The sequence below is a fragment of the Eretmochelys imbricata genome, chromosome 2 (assembly GCF_965152235.1).
Source record: "Eretmochelys imbricata isolate rEreImb1 chromosome 2, rEreImb1.hap1, whole genome shotgun sequence".
Classification (NCBI taxonomy): domain Eukaryota; kingdom Metazoa; phylum Chordata; order Testudines; family Cheloniidae; genus Eretmochelys; species Eretmochelys imbricata.
In genome coordinates this window covers 201,601,520-201,621,547 of record NC_135573.1, presented here as the reverse complement: position 1 = coordinate 201,621,547, position 20,028 = coordinate 201,601,520, and the positions used below count along the sequence as shown (strand labels likewise).

General features: G+C 39.0%; 1 protein-coding gene across 1 annotated transcript in view; it reads left to right on the top strand.

Annotated features, from left to right (window-relative positions):
- The window catches only part of KAT2B (lysine acetyltransferase 2B), a 69,727-nt gene extending 53,145 nt beyond the window's left edge, over positions 1-16,582 (top strand). Inside the window, exons 13-18 of the mRNA XM_077808739.1 lie at positions 507-650; positions 5,484-5,598; positions 6,318-6,354; positions 6,625-6,688; positions 6,786-6,870; positions 14,189-16,582. Of these exons, the coding sequence (XP_077664865.1) occupies positions 507-650; positions 5,484-5,598; positions 6,318-6,354; positions 6,625-6,688; positions 6,786-6,870; positions 14,189-14,382 (639 nt within the window). The 3' untranslated portion in view covers positions 14,383-16,582. The remainder of the gene's footprint in view (positions 1-506; positions 651-5,483; positions 5,599-6,317; positions 6,355-6,624; positions 6,689-6,785; positions 6,871-14,188) is intronic.
- Positions 16,583-20,028: the final 3,446 nt, after the last annotated feature.

Genomic DNA, 20,028 nt, shown 5'->3' with positions numbered 1-20,028 from the left:
GAACTTTCTTTGGTTTTATATTTTGTTTTTTATTTTTTGCACTTGATTTTTATGGGGCGGGGGGTCGTTCTTTTGGGGCACAATGCAGCAGCCTTACTTAGGCAAAACTTTCATTGACTTCAGCAGAAGCCTTGCCTGACTAGTGACTGCAGGATTGAGACCCTTTAATGTAATGTTGAAATAGAGCTGAAAGTTGCCTTCATACTCATCCATAAACATCTTACTTTGAATAAAAACTGTGTGTCTCCCTGCTTCCATCCCCCCCCCCCCCCCCGAACATAACTGGTTACACTTTGGAGTTTAGTTTCTACTCCTGATATGGGCCATGAACCTGCACGTGAGTAACTGACTACTTGTGTGTAAAGCTACTTATGCTCTAACTGGGGCCATGGTCTGTAGCTCTCTCTTTATATTTTTGGCATTTTGACAGTGTAATGAATCTGATTGTAATTCATAAATGTAAACAGAAAATTGTCTTGTATCAATTTGAGTTTATCATTTCTTAGGGTTTCTCCAAAGATATTAAAGTACCAAAAGCAAAATATGTTGGCTATATCAAGGATTATGAAGGAGCCACTCTAATGGGATGTGAATTAAATCCAAGGATTCCCTACACTGAATTTTCTGTCATCATTAAAAAGCAAAAAGAGGTAAATAATGAAATAAGATATTGTTTAATATTAACACTGTTTTAAAAAAATGACACATTTAAAATGGCTTATATAAATATTTCTAGCTGGCTTATATTTCTAGCTGGCTTATATAAACATTTCTTTGGTCAGCACTCAGATATCTACCTCCTTTCATGCCCGTGTCTGATATTCAAAATATCACAGAATCATTTGTTTAATTAATTAAAACCTATATTTTAATCTGGCCTCAAAATTATCATAAATTTACCATCTCTCAAGCACAAATTCTCCTTTCCTGCAGTTAACATAATGATAACATTGAAAAAAGTATTGATATATTACTGATGTCACAAAATAAAATTACTCGTTCTGGGTGAGCAGATGTGTGAAATTTTGTGAGGTTGCTTTAATCTATTTTTCAAATGTGTTTGTTTTTTTAAGTATTTGAGTTACATAATCGTTATTGCAGCATTCATTAATGGTAATTTTGAGTGGAAAGTTCTTATTTATATCCTTTAACTAGTTCATCATTTTTTCACACAAAGATCCTGGTCCAGCAAAACATTTTGGCATTAAAGTGACTGTTAAGCACATACTTAAGTGCTTTTCTGAAATGCGGTTCAGTTGGGTAGCCGATAAAACAGAAAATGTTCACAAAAATGTTTCTTTAAAAAGCACAAGGCTACTGGGTCCTTCTGTGACAGGTCAGATCTTGTGATTTCAGTTTTATTTTGTAAAATGGTGTCTGTGTCAAGCAGCCATTTCTTTTTAACAGGAGAACATCCTGACTGAAAAACAGCCTGCTCTGTTTGACAGAAGCTGTTTCCTATATTAGCCTTCTAAGTTCCAGTTGCTATTAATTGCATTACCTCAAAGGCAGAATTATTTTAAAAGATGAATGGAAGATGCAGTCTGTTCTTAGACAACAGAGAGTCAAAACAACTGATTCTGGTCTTAATTTTTAAAAAAATCTCTCCTGATGCCCCTGTGTGTAAATCTCACACACATTCTCTCTCACCCTTTTATTTTCTACAGTTGATGCCAAGTAAAACAACTTTTTGTAAAAAATTCAGTCTTTCTGAACACACTGGTTTCTAAATGATGTCCAGGAACCTAAAGTTGACTAAAGTTGCATGTATACTTAATAGCTAATTTGCGGATCCTTCAAGTACTAAAGCTTGTAATAGATCTATAATGTATCTATAATAGATCAAAATGAATGGAAATTTAAGATCTAAATCATGAAAACTTCATAGTTTTTTCCTTACTATTGTTTCTTCCTTTATGTGTATATTTAAGTATAAGGAAAGATAACATAGATCAGGGTGGATAAAAATCAATGATTTTTAAAAAAAATCAAAACAATCAGATGTTTTTAATTTAAATCGGATTTTTTTGATAAAATGCTTTTTGAGGAAAAAACCTATCTAAAGATAGTTTTAATTAAGATACATTATAGCTCAAGGATATCTCATCACGGAATAGGGATTATAAATTCTAATTCTATAGTATGAGACAATATATTCATGTAATGTTTAAGAAAAGTTTTGTAAATGTGTTCTAATAGTTAATGGACTAGGGACCCAATCTTATGGGGTTCCAGGGGCTTCTGTATAGATTATTTAGGTTAATCTTTCTATCTACCCAGTGGGACTCCGTGCTCAGTCTAGAAGATACCATCAGAGATCCTTAGTTTTGCAGTTCTCAAACTGTGGATTTGTGTCTCCAGAGATAACGTGCTTGTTCACAGCAAAAATGTTTTAAAATTAATTAATTAATTAATATATAGTGGTGAGAAATAAGACCTCAACCACTGAGTCAATCCCTTACCTCTCTCTAAAAGTGCAAAGTTTCAAAAAGTTCAATGAATAGAAGATTGTTGGAGGCGGAACAGATCTGGACAAGGAGAAGAAGTCTGGAGATAAATGTGGGAAGGGAGGGACTGGAAGTAGAAACAAAAGTGAAACTGTTTGAGCAGCATATTCTAGAAATCTTGAGGTCTTTCTGAGTGTAGCCTTCACTGATTTGAGGTCTACCATACCATTCTCTCACCAGAAGGGAAAACCTATTGTCAAGGTTCCTCCCCCACGCTGAACTCTAGGGTACAGATGTGGGGACCTGCATGAAAAACCTCCTAAGCTTATCTTTACCAGCTTAGGTCAAAACTTCCCCAAGGTACAAAATATTCCACCCGTTGTCCTTGGATTGGCCACTACCACCACCAAACTAATACTGGTTACTGGGAAAGAGCTGTTTGGACGCGTCTTTCCCCCCAAAATACTTCCCAAAACCTTGCACCCCACTTCTGGGACAAGGTTTGGTAAAAAGCCTCACCAATTTGCCTAGGTGACTACAGACCCAGACCCTTGGATCTTAAGAACAATGAACAATCCTCCCAACACTTGCACCCCGCCTTTCCTGGGAAATGTTGGATAAAAAGCCTCACCAATTTGCATAGGTGACCACAGACCCAAACCCTTGGATCTGAGAACAATGACAAAGCATTCAGTTTTCTTACAAGAAGACTTTTAATAAAAATAGAAGTAAATAGAAATAAAGAAATCCCCCCTGTAAAATCAGGATGGTAGATACCTTACAGGGTAATTAGATTCAAAAACATAGAGAACCCCTCTAGGCAAAACCTTAAGTTACAAAAAAGATACGCAGACAGAAATAGTTATTCTATTCAGCACAGTTCTTTTCTCAGCCATTTAAAGAAATCATAATCTAACACGTACCTAGCTAGATTACTTACTAAAAGTTCTAAGACTCCATTCCTGGTCTATCCCCGGCAGAAACCAGCATATAGACAGACACAGACCCTTTGTTTCTCTCCCTCCTCCCAGCTTTTGAAAGTATCTTGTCTCCTCATTGGTCATTTTGGTCAGGTGCCAGCGAGGTTACCTTTAGCTTCTTAACCCTTTACAGGTGAGAGGAGCTTTCCCCTGGCCAGGAGGGATTTCAAAGGGGTTTACCCTTCCCTTTATATTTATGACACCTATAATGGCAGCAGGCCATAAAAGAGACCCAGTTTGGGAATATTTTAATGAAGTTTCTCTACCTGTGAAGAATATGTATTAAGGCTATAACAATCAACAAGAATGCACTTTTATGTAGAAATCCATGATTAAATAAAGTCTTCCTGACTAGTGATTTAAATCAAATCCACCCTGATGTAGATAACTATAGTCATCCCATCTGATTGTGGTAGTATATTTCGTGACATTGAACTACCTGTATCTATTTAGATTTTTCTCACATTTTGCCCTTTTGAGCAAAAAGTTTTTCTGCACAGTAGCTAACTTTCAGAACCTCAGGGCAGCTTGAATTTGACATATATGCTGTGTATTACAAAACATATTTTTGAGCTAATCAGGCAGCCAGATGAAATTTCAGATTTCTTCTCAATTTAGGTATCTGTAGGCTATATCCTTTTTTCCCACCTCAAAAAATTCAGCCCAAGGATAACATTTTCAAAAGCGACCTGATCCGCACACAGATTTTGTATCGATTTCTGTTAGAGATGTGATCTTTTTTCCCCCCAGAGTAGTTATGCTTGAACACCTCTGGTGTGGGTACAGTTATAATGGTATAAAGATGCCTTATGCCAGTATAGCTTATTCCCCTTCCTACATGGGAATTAAGTGTTTCGGTATAAGCACCTTCATACCGGCATAATTGCAGCCATACTACAGGAATTGTACTACTTTATCTATGCCAGTATTGTTAAAGTATACAACTTTTGTATGTACACAAGCCCTTAATCACCCTTAAGCCTATTTTCAAAGGTGACTTAAACACTTAAGTCATTTAGGTGCTTTTTAAAATTTTACAACAGGTCTGGGTGCTTAGTTATTTTATGCGGTTTTCACTACTCACCTTTGTTTAAAATGTTTCAAAGGAAGTTTGAAGTGTCTCAGTTTGAAATAGATTGAAATGCTCCATATCCAGATTTTTCTAGTTCTATCAGCTTGTACAGAATTTAAGCTTCCATTTAAAGAATTGGGTTGTACTCCTGTGGCTGCAAAGAAGAAGGTTCTGAATGTGAACCAACACACTGCTGTCTGGCATAGTCTGTAAATAAACAGAAAACAATAGTTCTGGGAGGAATGAAAAATCCCAAATCACCTTGATGACCTGTTGTCTTTGAAGTCTAATTAACATGACTTAAATGTCCAGATTAACTATTAAAGAAAACTATTGTAATTTAAAAGATATTGTGATCACTAACTAATTAAAAAGGTAAGTAAATAACCAATATTAAGTGTCTTAAATGTATAAAAGAACAATTAAACAGGAAGCAGTCATCTTGACCATGACATGTTTGAGAGAGAAAGTGTAGTTAAGCATTTTAATGTACGTCAAGAGCAGAAAACCAAATTACTTAGAACTGAGATAACCAAAGGGGAAAAAATAGAATAGAATTTATCTTCCGATTGGGGCAGTCTCTTGACCTTTTTATGCATCAGATTTTGAACTGAATTTGTGTCTAGACACAATCTAGACTTCCTTGGGGGGGAAACATGAGTAAAATGGCAGCTCATTAACGTAGAAGCACCTTCCACAGTTTAAGATTTTGAAATGGAACAGGTTTTTCTAAAATTGGGAGTATAAACAGTGTTCTCATTTAGTAAAACATTTATTGACGGGGTCAATCCTGCATTCTTTGTGCACCCAAAATGCTCACTGATTTCAGTGGGACTCTGTGAGATCAGGGGCCTGTTATGTTTCTCACTGCCATGGTTTTCTTTAATGTTCTACCACTTTGCCTTTGAGCCAGTCAACTACTTTCCTTGACTTTCAAAACTAAAATTGTGTCGTCCCCCACTTTTCTCTGCAATATTATTACAGATCATTAAAAAGCTGATTGAAAGGAAACAAGCGCAGATTCGAAAAGTCTATCCTGGCCTTTCCTGCTTCAAAGATGGAGTACGACAGATTCCTATAGAAAGCATTCCTGGAATTAGTATGTATCAACCTCCCTTTGTTAATGTGGAGCTACATCAAAACAGACAAGGCCCAAGATTAGAGAAATTTGAATTTGCCAAGTATTGTCTTTTGAACAGGATTCAATTATCCTATTAATCTGATATAAGACAGGCTGGATCTGTTTCTAGTACAATTGTTCACTTCTGGCTTAGAGACTTCCCTAAGGTATTCTAGTGTAGTGCTTCTCTACATACATTTATTTAATTCTGCCCCCTTTGTTTTGCTTCACAGTGCAATCGGCATTTTCCCTCTGAGTCCATCTTATGTCTACAATTCTAGACCACAATACAGTCCTGTGCTAAATAGATACTGATTTGAATCAGGGCACAACAAAGCTACAACCAGTTATTTTTTCAGTTGTCTGTGTAATATATTTTATGTCCATAGGAAATTATTGTGTTGAATCATTTTTACTTCTATTTTCTTTACATAGAAGAGGCTAGATGCAATGATAAAAGATGGTAAAGAATTTTTAAAAACCAGTGCATTCCTTGTAGAGCATGTTACAGTATACTTGAATGTGTGGTATGTAGGAAATTAAATGGGGTGGGAGCTAGAGTGCTGTAGTTTTATTAGGATTAGTCTTTAGAAAGCGTTTTATTGAGGGAGTACTGTAATTTTATTAACTTTTTAGATTCATGTTAACTTTCAACCTGAAGTAGTTCTCATGTAATGTTTAATTTTGTTGGTGTGCAGGAGAGACTGGCTGGAAACCAAGTGGAAAAGACAGAGGGTAAGTACTGCTTGGACAAAGGATAATGATGAAGCAGTTTGGGAATCCTTTGAGAACAAACGTCTCTAAACTGAGTAACTTTGAAATATTTCTTTCCATCTATCACAAAACGGAGATAAGGAAGCTGCTGTAGAATAGCTCTTGGGTCTTATTTTTCCATTAGTGATAAAATGTTGTAAATTTGTGAGTTGCTCTTATGAAATGTATAGCATTGTAGAAAATGAACATAAGAGATAAAGCTTATCTTCTTTGTTAATATTTTCTTTCAAGTAAAGAACCCAAAGATCCAGATCAGCTTTACAGCACATTAAAAACCATCCTGCAGCAGGTGAAGGTGGGTATTAGTTTTAGTTTACCTACTTTAAAGATTTTGAAATGATTTCCAATATGGAGTTTCCATATTAGATACCTTACTTTTTTCTTTACCAAAGAGCCATCAAAGCGCTTGGCCCTTCATGGAACCTGTGAAGAGAACAGAAGCTCCTGGATATTATGAAGTTATAAGGTTTCCCATGGGTAATGCCATTAACATTTTTAAAGTATAAACTTACAGATCTCTCTAGCTGGAGACATGTGAGACAAGTATAGTCATCAAGATTTATTACAAACGTTTTCTAATGTATTGCTTGCAGTGCGATAGTTTGCAACTCAGCAGTTGCAAAAATATATTGCTATCAGTTGAAATGTATGAATAGTTCGTAACCTCAGTGAAGCATCTATATTATGTACTCCTGTAAGAAAGCACAAAATATTACAGTACCTGAGAGGCTCCCAGCAACCTCTTAAACTGGGTCTGTTCCAGCACCTTTTAACTGACTGTATGGGTTAAGAAACCTTTGGAGGTATGATCTTACACGAAGGGTAATTTGTCATTGCATATTTTGTTGTGTATTTTTATCTAACTTGTTAAAAAACCCAGAGACAACATTTCCAGACTCACCTAAGTGACTTAGAAGCCTAGGTCCTGTTGTCCAGTTGTGCTGGAAGAAAGACAGGAGGCAATGGGTGTGGTTCCATTAGGCCAAAACTTTGTTCATTTGAAATATCTGGGAGTAGCTGGCAGTAAATTCTACAGCGCAAGTCCTCATTCTTTCCTTAATCATTTCTACATAACACCCAGTCTGGTCCCAGCCATCATGCTGCTGGGACCTCTCCCCTCGCCTGAGGTGAAAGGGAGTTATGAAAGGAAGGAGGTCAACTCCCTACTATGCAAGATGAAGGAGCCTCAAACCCCCTTCCTCAGCTCCTTTAAGGGATGCTTTCCTTCAAATCCTTTTGCAGTCCATTTTATCCAGTAACCGTGTCCCTTCCATAGTGATTACCTGCACTGGACATCTGCTGCAAGTTTTGTGTACCAAGTTGCAACATTATAACCTACCCCCTCTGCCCCACTGTGTCCCAGACCTGCTGTGGGGAAGGCAAAAAACCGCAAACAGCATAAAAAAGGGCCTCTCTGTGACTGGCTGGGTATAAATATCCCCCCCACACACACACACCTCCTTCCCCACTCTGGTCAGCAGGAGGGGCAACAGAGTGATGGTCTCTTGACTTGGCCCCAATTATGTCCTGCCCTCCTGTCCGTCCCTCCTCCTCACTCATTTAACTTGTAATTTAAATTTAAATCAAGTGCTTGTTTCAGTTTAAGCTCAGCAGACGTGCTAATTATCATAACCAGTCTTACAACATTTTTATTTTGAGAACTTGAAAATCAGGGTGTGTGTTTTTTATGGCCCTTCTATTGCAACACAAGTGCTAATGAGAAAAAAATTGAATGTTTACATTGCCTTTGGCTGCTATGCTTTACAGTCCTAGATAGTGATTCCATCCTGTTCTAAACTAATGCTTATTTGCTTTGTGGCACTACAGAACTAAAACTGAATCAAACTATGCATTCATTGCCTTACAATATCATTCCTCCCTCTCTTACTGCTTCAAGTCACGGCATTTTCTCTTGTGATCAGAGAACAGAACACAGCTTCATTGAGACCACTGTTGGTATCTCTGTGAATCAGTCTGTAGGGCAAAGAAAGCCCTCTGTTTGGCTATACCGAAAGGACAGGAGACACTGGATGTGGTTTCATTTAGGCTGCAACTTTAACAACAACTGGCTGGGTGCACCCGCCAGATAAAAGTGTACAGTGCAGGTAACTCTATGACCATTTCAGTGTCTGCATAGGGTCGGGGGAGGGCTTCCATCAGCCCCGCCACTTTTCATCCTGGTCCCCAGCCAACTGGCTGCTGGGTCCTTAAGATCCTCCCACCTCGAATGAGGGTTAAAGTGGGCTATATAATGGGTGGGAGTGTTTGCTCCCTGTTGGGCCAGACAGAGGGTAAAAGTGGGCTATCAAGGGGGGGACTGGTTGGCTCCCTGTCGTGCCAATCATAGGTGCCTCCCCTTCTGCCCCACTCCTGTTTCTGCTCTTTTAACAAACACCTCCTTCAAATCCTTTACCAAACCATTTATCTGATCACTGTGTTCTCTCCCTGCAGAGTACATGCACTGGGCATTCGTCCCAGGCTTACAGAATGAGTTGCGACATCACAACCAAACTCCTGTTCTATGCTCACTTCAACTAAGCACCCACCCCCACCCCCCAAATGTGCTGTGGGGAAGGTGACCCCCCTCCCCCCACACACACTCTGTCTTGGCCAATCTGGTGGTGAGGAAAAATTGCTTTTCCAATCTCCCCCACCCACACCCCCACCCCAAGAAAGGAGCCTTTAGTGCAGTGCCCACAATAGATCCTGACCAAACTTGGTCTTTCACCACTTTTATGGCTGGGAGGGTGGGTGCTGCTCTGCCTGGTCCGGATAAAAGAGAGCTTTTCCTGCTTGTCTTGCATCTATGTACGCCCCACTCTTCTGGTCACCTGCGGGGGATGAGTCCGCGTGCCCAGGCTAACCTGCTCTGAATCTGCAGCAACGTCCATGCCTCTGCCCTTAAAGAGGTGTAGTGCTTCCCCCAGCAAGCCAGACAACGCCCCTGCCACCACAGGCTTAAGGTGTGGTGTGGTCATTCTGAAGAGTAGAGATGGCAATACTTAGCTTTTCTGTGGTGTCCTCGATTAGTTACTAGGAACATACCCACCAGTCTGGCTTAATGATTATTGTACTGAACTAATCCTTTCCATATAGGAAATATATGTGTTTGTATAAAATAATAATCACCTTCCAGTATCCTCTTAAAGCAAAGGTATTTCATTTTCTCTTCTCTACCAGTGATGAAAATGAATGCCATATTGCTAAATATTATGAACCTCCTTTGTGCACAGAGTTTAGGCCACCATTTACTCGGAACAGTTTTATGATGGTAAAGTACACTTACTGCCTGGATTGGCAAGCCCAAAATCTAAATATTAGCCTTCATTTTTTAAAATGTCCCGTGCTGTGGATAAAATAAACAAACTCTGTCAGCCTTCATTTTAAGGCGAAGATAAGTTTAGCTTCCCAACACCAAACAACTGAAAGCTCAGAGTTTTTGATTTGTGAGCCTGCACATTGTACTGTCCTCCTTCTGACTGCCAATATACTGACACTTTAAAAAAATCATCATGTGATTGAACATATCAACAATGATAAAAGATAAACAGCCCTCAGCTTTGTGTTTTTCTTGTGTGGGATGAATGTGTTTTGCCAGATTTCTACATCCTTGCGTTATCAAACGTAAAACACTCACAGTAATGTTCTCTTTTTTAAAAGTTCCTGTGACGGCTAAATTGCAACACATTCTATGGGTTGGTTTTCTGGTTTGGACGTAGGTTTTCTGACTACGTCCAAAGGCAGATCTTTCTCTGAACGTAGTCCCAAAGATAGATAACTAGCCTGGGTTTATCTGGTTTCCACTGTTATTCCGAGTGCTTTTGCAGATACTTATTTTTCTAAACTTCATCATTTCTAAATGGTGCTGCCTTATTTCATGTGATTTTTCCTGTTCACCTGTGGTAGTTCAGGGTGCATGACTAAATGGAAGACACTTCTAGTTTTGCTGGTCATAGCTAAGTTTGATGATAACGTCCCTGTCAGATGAATGGGAAGACTCTACACCACTGTTGGAGCTAGATTATACTGTTTGATTTCATGACAAAAGAGTGTTCTGGTTAAACTAGTACAACCTGTTAATCTTTTTCTATGTGCATCCTTTGTAGAATTAATACCATTTATGTTTTTCCCCAAATCAGTCTGAATCCTAAAGGTACCAATCATCCCCACATGAGCTGAACATGATATTAGCTTGAGGACTACGTTTCACAGTGCTGTGGCCAGGCCTGCATACACAAGTTGTGCTGATTTAACGAAATAAGTTTAAGCAGATTTAGCTACGTCAGTGCAAGGCCGTGCGTTAGACCCTCTTAAATTGGCTTAAATGGGTCAGATGTTGTCTTAGGCCAGATCCACACTAAAAAGTTAAGTCGACCCAACTACTTCACTCAGGTGTGAAAAACCCACACCCCTGAGCAATGTAGTTAAGCCTACCTAACTCCCAATATAGACAGCGCTAGGTCAACTGAAGAATTCTTTCCTTCACCCAGCTGCCGCCTCTTGGGGAAGTGGATTAACAAGAGTGATAGGAGAACCCCACCGTTTGCTGTAGTGAGTGGCTACACAGCAGTGCTGCAGGTGTTGCTGTAATGGTTTAAACATAGACATAAACTAAGCTAATGTCAGCAAGCAATCAACTTTAGCTAAATCGATACAAGGTACTCTTAATCTGATTTAAGAATGCCCTCAGAAGGTGGATTGCACTAATCTGACTAAATCTGTTTCTAAACACATTTACTGAAAAATCTGTTCAACTTTTGTCTGACAAGGTCTGAGTGTCCAGGGTGGGAAGGGCTTGACTTGTATACAGCTGGCATATACTACACAATTCCTAGTTTTTGTGAACTCAAGGTTCAGTGCTGCCAATATTCCATATAAGAAACATGGTGTTCCCTTCATTTCTCCAAAGATGTGTACCTCATTCAAGGCCCAGAAAGGAGCCCTAACATTGCTCCAAACCCTTGTAGTGGTAACACATTGCCTTCACGCTTCAGTTCTCTTCCCACCGTCACTTACCCGTTTACATGCTGAAATGTCCTCAATTTGGTGTAACGAACATATTGGCATACTTTCGTGTTACATTTTTGCATATTCCTACTTATTGTGCGCTGTATCAGCTTGTAAATTTGGGGTCACTGGTAGAATTGATTTACATAAAATGTTTTATTACTTTTGGCAGTGGCTTTGGCTTGTAGAATCAGTGACTTACACATTCTAGTGGCTGTTTTTCTCTTTTTCCCTACACTACATTTGCCACTAAGAAAGTGATTCCAGTAGCAGAAAGCTGAGGTCTGACATCATCCTACTGGAATTTTCCCCACTGCCAATAACATTCATAGTCTTCCTTCACAAACTAGATTTAAGGGCCTTTGGGGATCTAGCTGGCACTTAAAAATGCTATGCAGCTCTGTTTTGACATAGGCAGAACTGTGGCCCAAATAGCAATTTGACCGAAATCTGAAAGATACACCTAATTTGTGTAGGTGTGTGTGTATTGTTCACATATGTCTGCATTAATTTTTTTCTACAATCTAAAGACGTTTATGCCATTGATTTAATAATGCGTTTCATAAAAATTAAAACAGAGATTCAGCGGAGATTCTTTCACAGCCAGGCAGTCTGTGTCAGCAATTTTTATTCCTCTCTCTCTCTCTCTCTCTCTCTCTCTCATTGATTTGTATGTTTTATTTGGGTGGATATTTCATTATGTTCAACTAAATAAAACATACAAATCAAGGAGTTTACAAATCAAGTTTAGCAATATTTGAAACGTCTCCCTAAACTGATGTGTGCTTTAGTTATTTGTGGATTGCTCCAGAAAGAGAGACATGAAATCATAGCTCAGTGGTTGCTTTGTGTGTGTTATATGCAGACTGTACAAATATTGTTATATCTAATTGGGAGGAAAAAAACCTCTGAGGAATTGGGATGAAAATGTTGACTGTATACTCAGATAAAGAACCAGTGTTTTAATGACTTTACCCATTTTTAATATATGGACGATGTCCATTAATTAATAATTTTTGATCACATTTACTCATTTAATGAAAAAAACTGGTAAAAATGGAGACTAAAGTGTCGCTGGATTACTGTCAGAGAGACAATAAAATAGTTTACTTACATGTATGGTTGAGTTACATTCTGCTAAAGACAGTAGGAGCTTGTCTTTGTGAAAACTTTGTCAGGATCTCAAGCCCTGGCCCCAAAAAAGAGCACAGGTGTAAGTAGGACAGAAAGCTCACAGTTGTTAGATGTTAGATAAATGCAGTGCTCCAGGTTGTTGGAGGTACAAAATGACAGGAAGTGGATAAGCCTTTGCCTTTATAGTAGTTGTTACTGAGGTTTTTTTGCTTCATTGCTATTCATAGGTGGAAGCATGAGTGTCTGTTAGCTGTTGCTTTTGTAGAATGCTGTGCAACAAGACTAGCAAATGGCAGAATTATGCAGCTAAGATTTCCAGGCTATTTGTGGGTACTCAGCATACCCATTCTTCTTTTCTGAAAGAATTTCACATTAGTCATAATTCACGTAGGGCGTGTCTCTTGACTGGAGTGTCCTCTTTTTTGCAGATCAAAGGCAGAAGGACCGGTGGAAAAAAGCTCGTAGTATCTTTATTTCTGCAGGGTCTGATACTATCACTCCACTGTAACTGAGACATGGATGTCATTTGTGAGGCTGTGCATTCTTCTTTAGGGATCTCATGGCTTTACAGGGAATGTGCCAGCATCTCCACTGCGAGCAGTGGATTATGCATGGTCCTTGGCAATGAGTAAGATTTTTCTGGTGCACTGATTAGATATTTTATTAAAATATTAATTTTTTTTCTTTCATGTTTCTAGAGCCTGCACTCCAGCACTGCTATGATATAGCTGTGAACTGGAAAAGCATTCTGGCTATATGGTTAGACCAATGCACACAGCAAGCACGTCACTACCTCCGAATTTTTATATCCAGTACTAGCACCTCCAAAATAGAAACGAGGTTTTAACAAGACCTTGGTGTTGAACTATGGATTGTAAGGTCTAGATGTGTGTTGAGTTCATTGACGTTTTGTGAGCAAAAATAGTGGAGGACTTTCGTCACTTTGTTTCAAAGCTGCTGAACAGTAGACAGTAAAATGCACTTGCTTAGATTGCTGAAAAACAGAAATCTTGTTTCATAAAAACGCTGTACATTTTACTTGATTTTCCTCTTCACTAAAATATAAAATAGCATTAGTGATTAGCTCTGGGCACAGTATATTACTTCTATGCACTTTTACTTACCATATGTAATAGAGAGAGGTGCATTCTTTGCTGTATTCAAACTGAATGGCTTATGTTGATTAACCTGATGCTGGTTTTGTTAATGCAGATACCTAGAAATTACATGACAGTTTGAACTTTTTATTCACATACTGTAGGGCCTCATCCTTCAAGGTGGTGAGCTCAACTTCTGAGGTTGAGGAGACTCAACGCCTTATAGGATCAGGGCCTTACAGAGACAAAGAAGAGTATCAGGAGAACAGCAAGTATGCCTTAACCTATACATTGAGACATTTTAGGCGCTGCAGAATTGCATTCATTGTTAGTGGAAAAGATGCTTATGTGACGCAGGGCTTGATCCTGCACTCCTGTTCAGCTTTGCTATTGACTTCAATGAGAGCAGGATCAGGCCCTAAGGGAATAAAAGTAATTAAGAACTAGTAATTTTCCATTGAAGAAATGAGCTGATGGCAAAGATTGCGTATCCCAAGCACTGTATGTGTCTTTAGTATTATAGGAATCAGATTGCTAATGTTTTTTTTCCTGTACAGATCTGAAAACCATGAGTGAACGACTCAAGAATAGGTACTACGTGTCTAAGAAATTATTCATGGCAGACTTGCAACGGGTCTTTACAAATTGCAGAGAGTACAACCCCCCTGAGAGTGAATACTACAAATGTGCCAATATATTGGAGAAATTCTTCTACACGAAAATTAAAGAAGCTGGATTAATTGACAAGTGACAGTTGTTTCTTTCAACCAATCAGTGTGCCTAACTTATAGGCACAGTATGCTATTCACCTTCATGTAGATTTGGGACTTAACACATGTATGTTCAAAAAACCTCTGTGTATTTTAACTAGCACTTTTAAAAGCCCTTTTAGTTTTGCAAACATGTATTATACTGAAGTTACAGAAAATGTTTATTTTATTAAAATGAAGCTTTATAATGTATTTAACATTACTTTAAAATTTCTTTTGCATACATATTTGCAGTATGATCAAGAATAGGCTTTTTATTGGATATCCCCAAAACTTTCATATGGGAATTTGCACATGTTTGGGGATTTGGAATCAGAAATTCCCATGCAATGAATGTTTTAGCTTATCTAATGCAGTATATATTTGAAGAAGTTTTATTTTTTTCCAGTAAAAACAAAACATTAAGGGAAAATTACAATTTAAGAGGCACTGAAATATGTTTTGTCTCTACGTTTCATTGTAGAGTCCTTTATATTATTTTTTAAAAGAAGCAGTCAGCTAGTTGAGACGCTATGAGAGAGAAAAGCAACTTATTCTGGAAAGGAATTGCTTTGAATCTTTAGGAAAAAATCCTATATAGATGCAAACTTTTCTATGGATTTTGTTTTTGATAAATATCTACCTGCAAATAACTTGTGATTTCATAACCACTATTTAAACAAAAAAATCATATTGACTTTGCTTATGCAGGACATAAGTTCCCCAAATAACTCAAAAACTGTGGTAGGCATATACTATAGTCACATACTTTACTTTAGTAGGGATATGTTTTTGATGTACTTCATTGAACTATCCCATTTCCTGGTCTTTTAATTGATACATTCTTTAGAGTTCCCAACACAGATCATGAAGACTGTTGCTTAAGTACATACCAAAATGTTACCATATCACAGCCTCTAGTTTATGTATTTGCCTAAACTGGATTTTCTACTAAGTTCCGCTGTAAACATTTTATTAATTAAAATGATATTTAGAATATTTAGACCCAGGAGTATATTTAAAAAGTTACACAGCTCATGTTAATACATCATAAGTATCAAATCAAGCACTTCTGTGTACTACTGCTTACACTACATATAGGAGGTACTCTTACCTTTCTAATAGAGAGAGAAATTAATACAGTCCAAAAAAGAAATTGTCACTTGACATTAATTTTATAATTGAAATTTATAAACTGGTTTTATGAAGGCTCAACTTTAACTTGGTGTTTTTATATGTACAGATGTTACATGGCAAAGTGCAGTAGTTATCAAGTTGAAAATAACTGAGTTGTGACGGAACATATTCTTTCAAAATACCTGTGCAGTGTTAAATCACAATTCTATTCAACAAGTAGATGCCAGAAATTAGTTGGAAGTAGTTATTGTGGTACTAAAGGTATTCAAAATGTTAACATTAGAATTGCCTCAATGCTTAATATCTGAAACCAGTCTGAATTACATTTAGATTTATAACTATAAAGGTACAATACAAGAATTGTATTAAAGCATCCAGTACTGACTATAAACTGTATTGTAAACTGGGCCTACAGATGCACCTGTTGAGCTTGGTATCCTGTGAAAGTTTGTTATTTTCTTAGTAGATTTTCTTACTGTCTTTAAATCAGATTGTCTCTTCTATATTGAAAGCATTTGTTTTCTAATTTAAAAATTAATATTTTCATAGATATTGTGCAATAAAGCTACAGTAGGATGTGTGGTTTTGCAAATGCTTTAACAGTTGATAAATTTTACATTTGTAAAATTAATATATTGTACTGGTACAGAATAGTTTTAAATTATATATATATATATACACATATATATATAAAAATCTAATTATTTTGGTCTCTTATTTCAATAGATGACTGCTCTGAAGACATTTTATTAGTTCTCACATTTAAAAAAACACACTGAAGCAATTTATATTTTCTTGTATTGAACAGAGATTTGCAAGGCCCAGCTATGCAATTCATTTATCTGCCAGTTGCACTGTGGGTAGCTGCTCTAAAGTTAACACTGCAGGCCAATGAATTCATTTGAAGTGTAAAGTCTGCAGAATTGGGCCCTTCTTTACGAAGAGCAATGAAAATTCCAATAAGTCTGCAAATACAGTATATGCACTATTCGAGCTGAAACATTCATGTTACAAGTGCCTGTAATGGTTTGAATAAATCTTTATTGGCTTTAGCTGTTTAGTAAAGTTGACAGTCTATATTATTTTTATTTGGGTATCTGCTCTTGTGTGGTTCATGATAGTTTTTGCCCTCAAAAGAGCCATTTGCTATCTTCATTAGCTCCTGGCTTTTGATGTGTGTGCCATGAATTCCCTTGTCTAGATACTAGAGTACCTAATTTTTGGATTTTAATTCTCTTCCATTTGGACACCACCTGTGAAGAAGCAGATGGTGGTAGGTACAATCCTTCTGCTGGGCTCTGTGCAAGCTGCAGATTATGGCTGACTTTCTTAGGCAGTCCTAGATAAAGTGCAGCACTGCACTAGTCCAAGCTCAAACACAGGCGTAACTTCCAAAAGAGTGTAAAAGCGAAACCATCACACTGTTGGGAGTTGGAACTAATTAGCCTTGTCCCTATGTGACATGTGGTCTGCCACTGTGTTTAAGTTGTAGCTCTGTCAGCACTTTGGGTTATGTCTATACTGCTATTGAAAACCCACAGTTGGCCCATGCCAGGTGACTCAGGCTCAGGGAGCTCGGGTTAAGGGACTGTTTAGTGGTGGTGTAGGCTCCAGCCCAAACCCAAACATCTACACTGCACTTAACTTAGTAGATAAGCCAGTGAGCAAGCAGGTGCCTTTCAGGACCAGCCTAGCGAATCGTCTGGGTAATTTTGGAAATGATGCAACAGAGCAGAGGGTAGGGCCAGGTTCAGACTCTTGCCTGCGGTGAGTCCTACCTGCTTCATGCATAGGAATGGAAAACGTATACATAATTTCCTTTCTGCTAGCAGCATAGCCCTCAATTCTGGACATCTGGGTTGCTTTCCCCTCTCTGCAGCTCACAGAGACAGATCCAGTGTTTTGGCATGACATGGTCTAGTCACACCCCCACTCCTGCCTTTAGCCAGATGAGTTATTACCAAGCTGTAAAATTTGCATAACATCGTGAACAAATATTCCAGAGATAAGATGACTATACACATTAGACGAAGGAAGACAGTCACATGATAATGATTCCACTTAATACCTGACGCCTGACTCATGAGCCATCCAGGGAGGATAGAATTGTGGGAGAGACTGCTAGCAGGAAAAAAATAAAAAAGGAAATTTCCTATTCTGCAGCCCAGCATCTCCCCCAATTCTGGGTATCTAGTACAAGTGGGCGAACAGATATAGGGAAGGTTATGAAGGAAAAGTTTGTCAGAAAAGAAACACTCCCCTTTTTCTGTGAGCTCGCTTATCTCTGGGCCAGCAACTGTAGCACCTTCCTGCAGGTCCTCTGCAGAAGATCAATCTTGTGCTTAAAGAAAGTGTTACCTGTAGACCAAGTGGCCACTTTGCAAATTTCCAATGGCGACACACTTGCTTGTTCCATTTATGAGGTTGCTCAGGATCTCCTGGAGCATGCCTTGACCCTTCTGGGACAGGAGCCTCTAATGATCTGTAAACTTCCACAATATATAGTCCACCTAGCAACAGAGAACTTGGAAGTTCTGATTCCCTGGCATTTCAGGCAAAAGGATATGACCAGGGAGCCTGATCTTCTGGATTCTGTACACCTTAGAGAGAGTTTCAACACACTTCTGACTTCTAAGGTGTGCCACTCCTTTTCAGTTGGATGTTATGGTTTTGGACAGACGAAGGAAATATATCCTCTTCAGAAGTGTGGAGGGAGGAATTTACCTTAGGAAGAAAGGATTCTGGTGTCCTGAGCACCACCTTGTCCTCATGGATCTTGCAGTAAGGCTCCTTCCTAGATAAGGCTGCCAGCTCAGACACCTGCTTGGTGGACATGACAGCTACTAAGAAACAAATCTTAATGGATAAATAGGCCAACACTGAAGTCAGAGGCTCAAAGAGATGACTTGTCAGAACCTTCAGAACTAGCGGAGGGTCCCATTTTGGGAAGAGTGGTTTGATTTGATGATCTAACTTTGGACTGCTTGAAGGAATCTCGCTAGATCTGGATTGTTTGCCAGGGAGCCAGAGGATCCTGCAATTGCATGCTACTAACAGACACCTGACAAATAACTGGGCTGAAGGCATTTGTCTATGCCTTCTTGGAGAAAGTCCAGAATGTTTGGAATTACAGATTTTTGGGGTTTGCACCGTGCTCCTGGCACCAGTTGTTGAATCTGGACCAGATAGAGGAATACACTTTTAGTATATATATTCTCCTAGATGAAAGCAATGTCTTAATGACTATGAAGGACAGACTAAGACCTTCTAGTCACTAGTGGTTCCCTCTCAATATTCAGGCTTAGCTGAAGCTGCTTTGTGTCCAGTTGAAAAGGACCTTCAAAGAGGATGTCCTGTTTCCAGTGGGGCTCCAATATCAGCTCTATCTGTTCTGGGAGCCAGTCTCCTCGACCAATGGGGAGCTATCAGCATCACTGTCGCCCATCCTCATTTTGTTTTCTGAACCGACTTCGCCAGTACGGGAAAGGGTGGAAACTTGTAAAGGAGGCTCTGCAGCCAACTGTGCAATACAGCATCTGTCTCCATGCAGCTGGAGTCCGCTGCCCTTGTGAAGTATTTTGGCCTCTTAGTGTTCATACGATTCGCAAATAGGTCGGTTGAAGGGAGACCGAATGTCTGAACAATGAGACTGAAAACCTCCTCCTTCAGGCACCACTCTGTGTTGTTGACCCTGTGTCTGCTAAGCCAGTCTGCTTTTGGTTCAGTTCTGCTATAATATGGATTGCGCAGGGGGAAAGGTGGAACTGTTCTGCCCACCTCATTATCGCCGTTGCTTCTGCGTGTGATGTTGGACTTCTTGTTCCCTTTGGCTGTGTAAATGTGACTGCAGTTATCTTGTTTGCTTGAACCAGCATGTGGTTTTCCCCTTAAGGTGGGCTGGAATCTTTGCATGCTTAGTTTGAACTCTCTGAGCTCTGGGAGGTTTATGCTGTGAACCCTTTCTTCCTTGTTCCTGAGCCCTGGGCTGTTTGGGTCTCTGCTTCCCTCCAGGCTGATGTTTGTTGCGAGGAATTGGACTATAGAATCTTGAAGGCAGATGGACATGTCTTTGTGACGTTGTCATAGGCTTACAGCCATTGTAAGGAGTTGAACATCTGTGTTGGAACTTGTACTTGGTCTTTCATGTGTTCTAGAGAGTGGTCCCACACCTTTGGTATGAAGCCTTGAAGACTTCTGATGTGTGATTATTCTCATGAATGATCCCAGTGCATGACACCAGGAGTCCTAGCAGTTGTAGACATAGGACTATGGTATGGTTCCTACAGTTCTGGAGCAAGAAAATACATTACCGGATGGAACCAGAGAACTTTTTTGGTACTCATGATGAAGCTGAGCCTGGAGGAGATTCAACATCTGATATGTGGCCCTGTGCGCCGTTAACTGTGATTGAGTTCTGATTAGGATGTCATCCAGGAAGAGGTTCAAGTTAGTTCCCTGCAACCTAAGTCTTGCTATTACCACCACCTCCATCATCTCTGTAAAAATCCTGG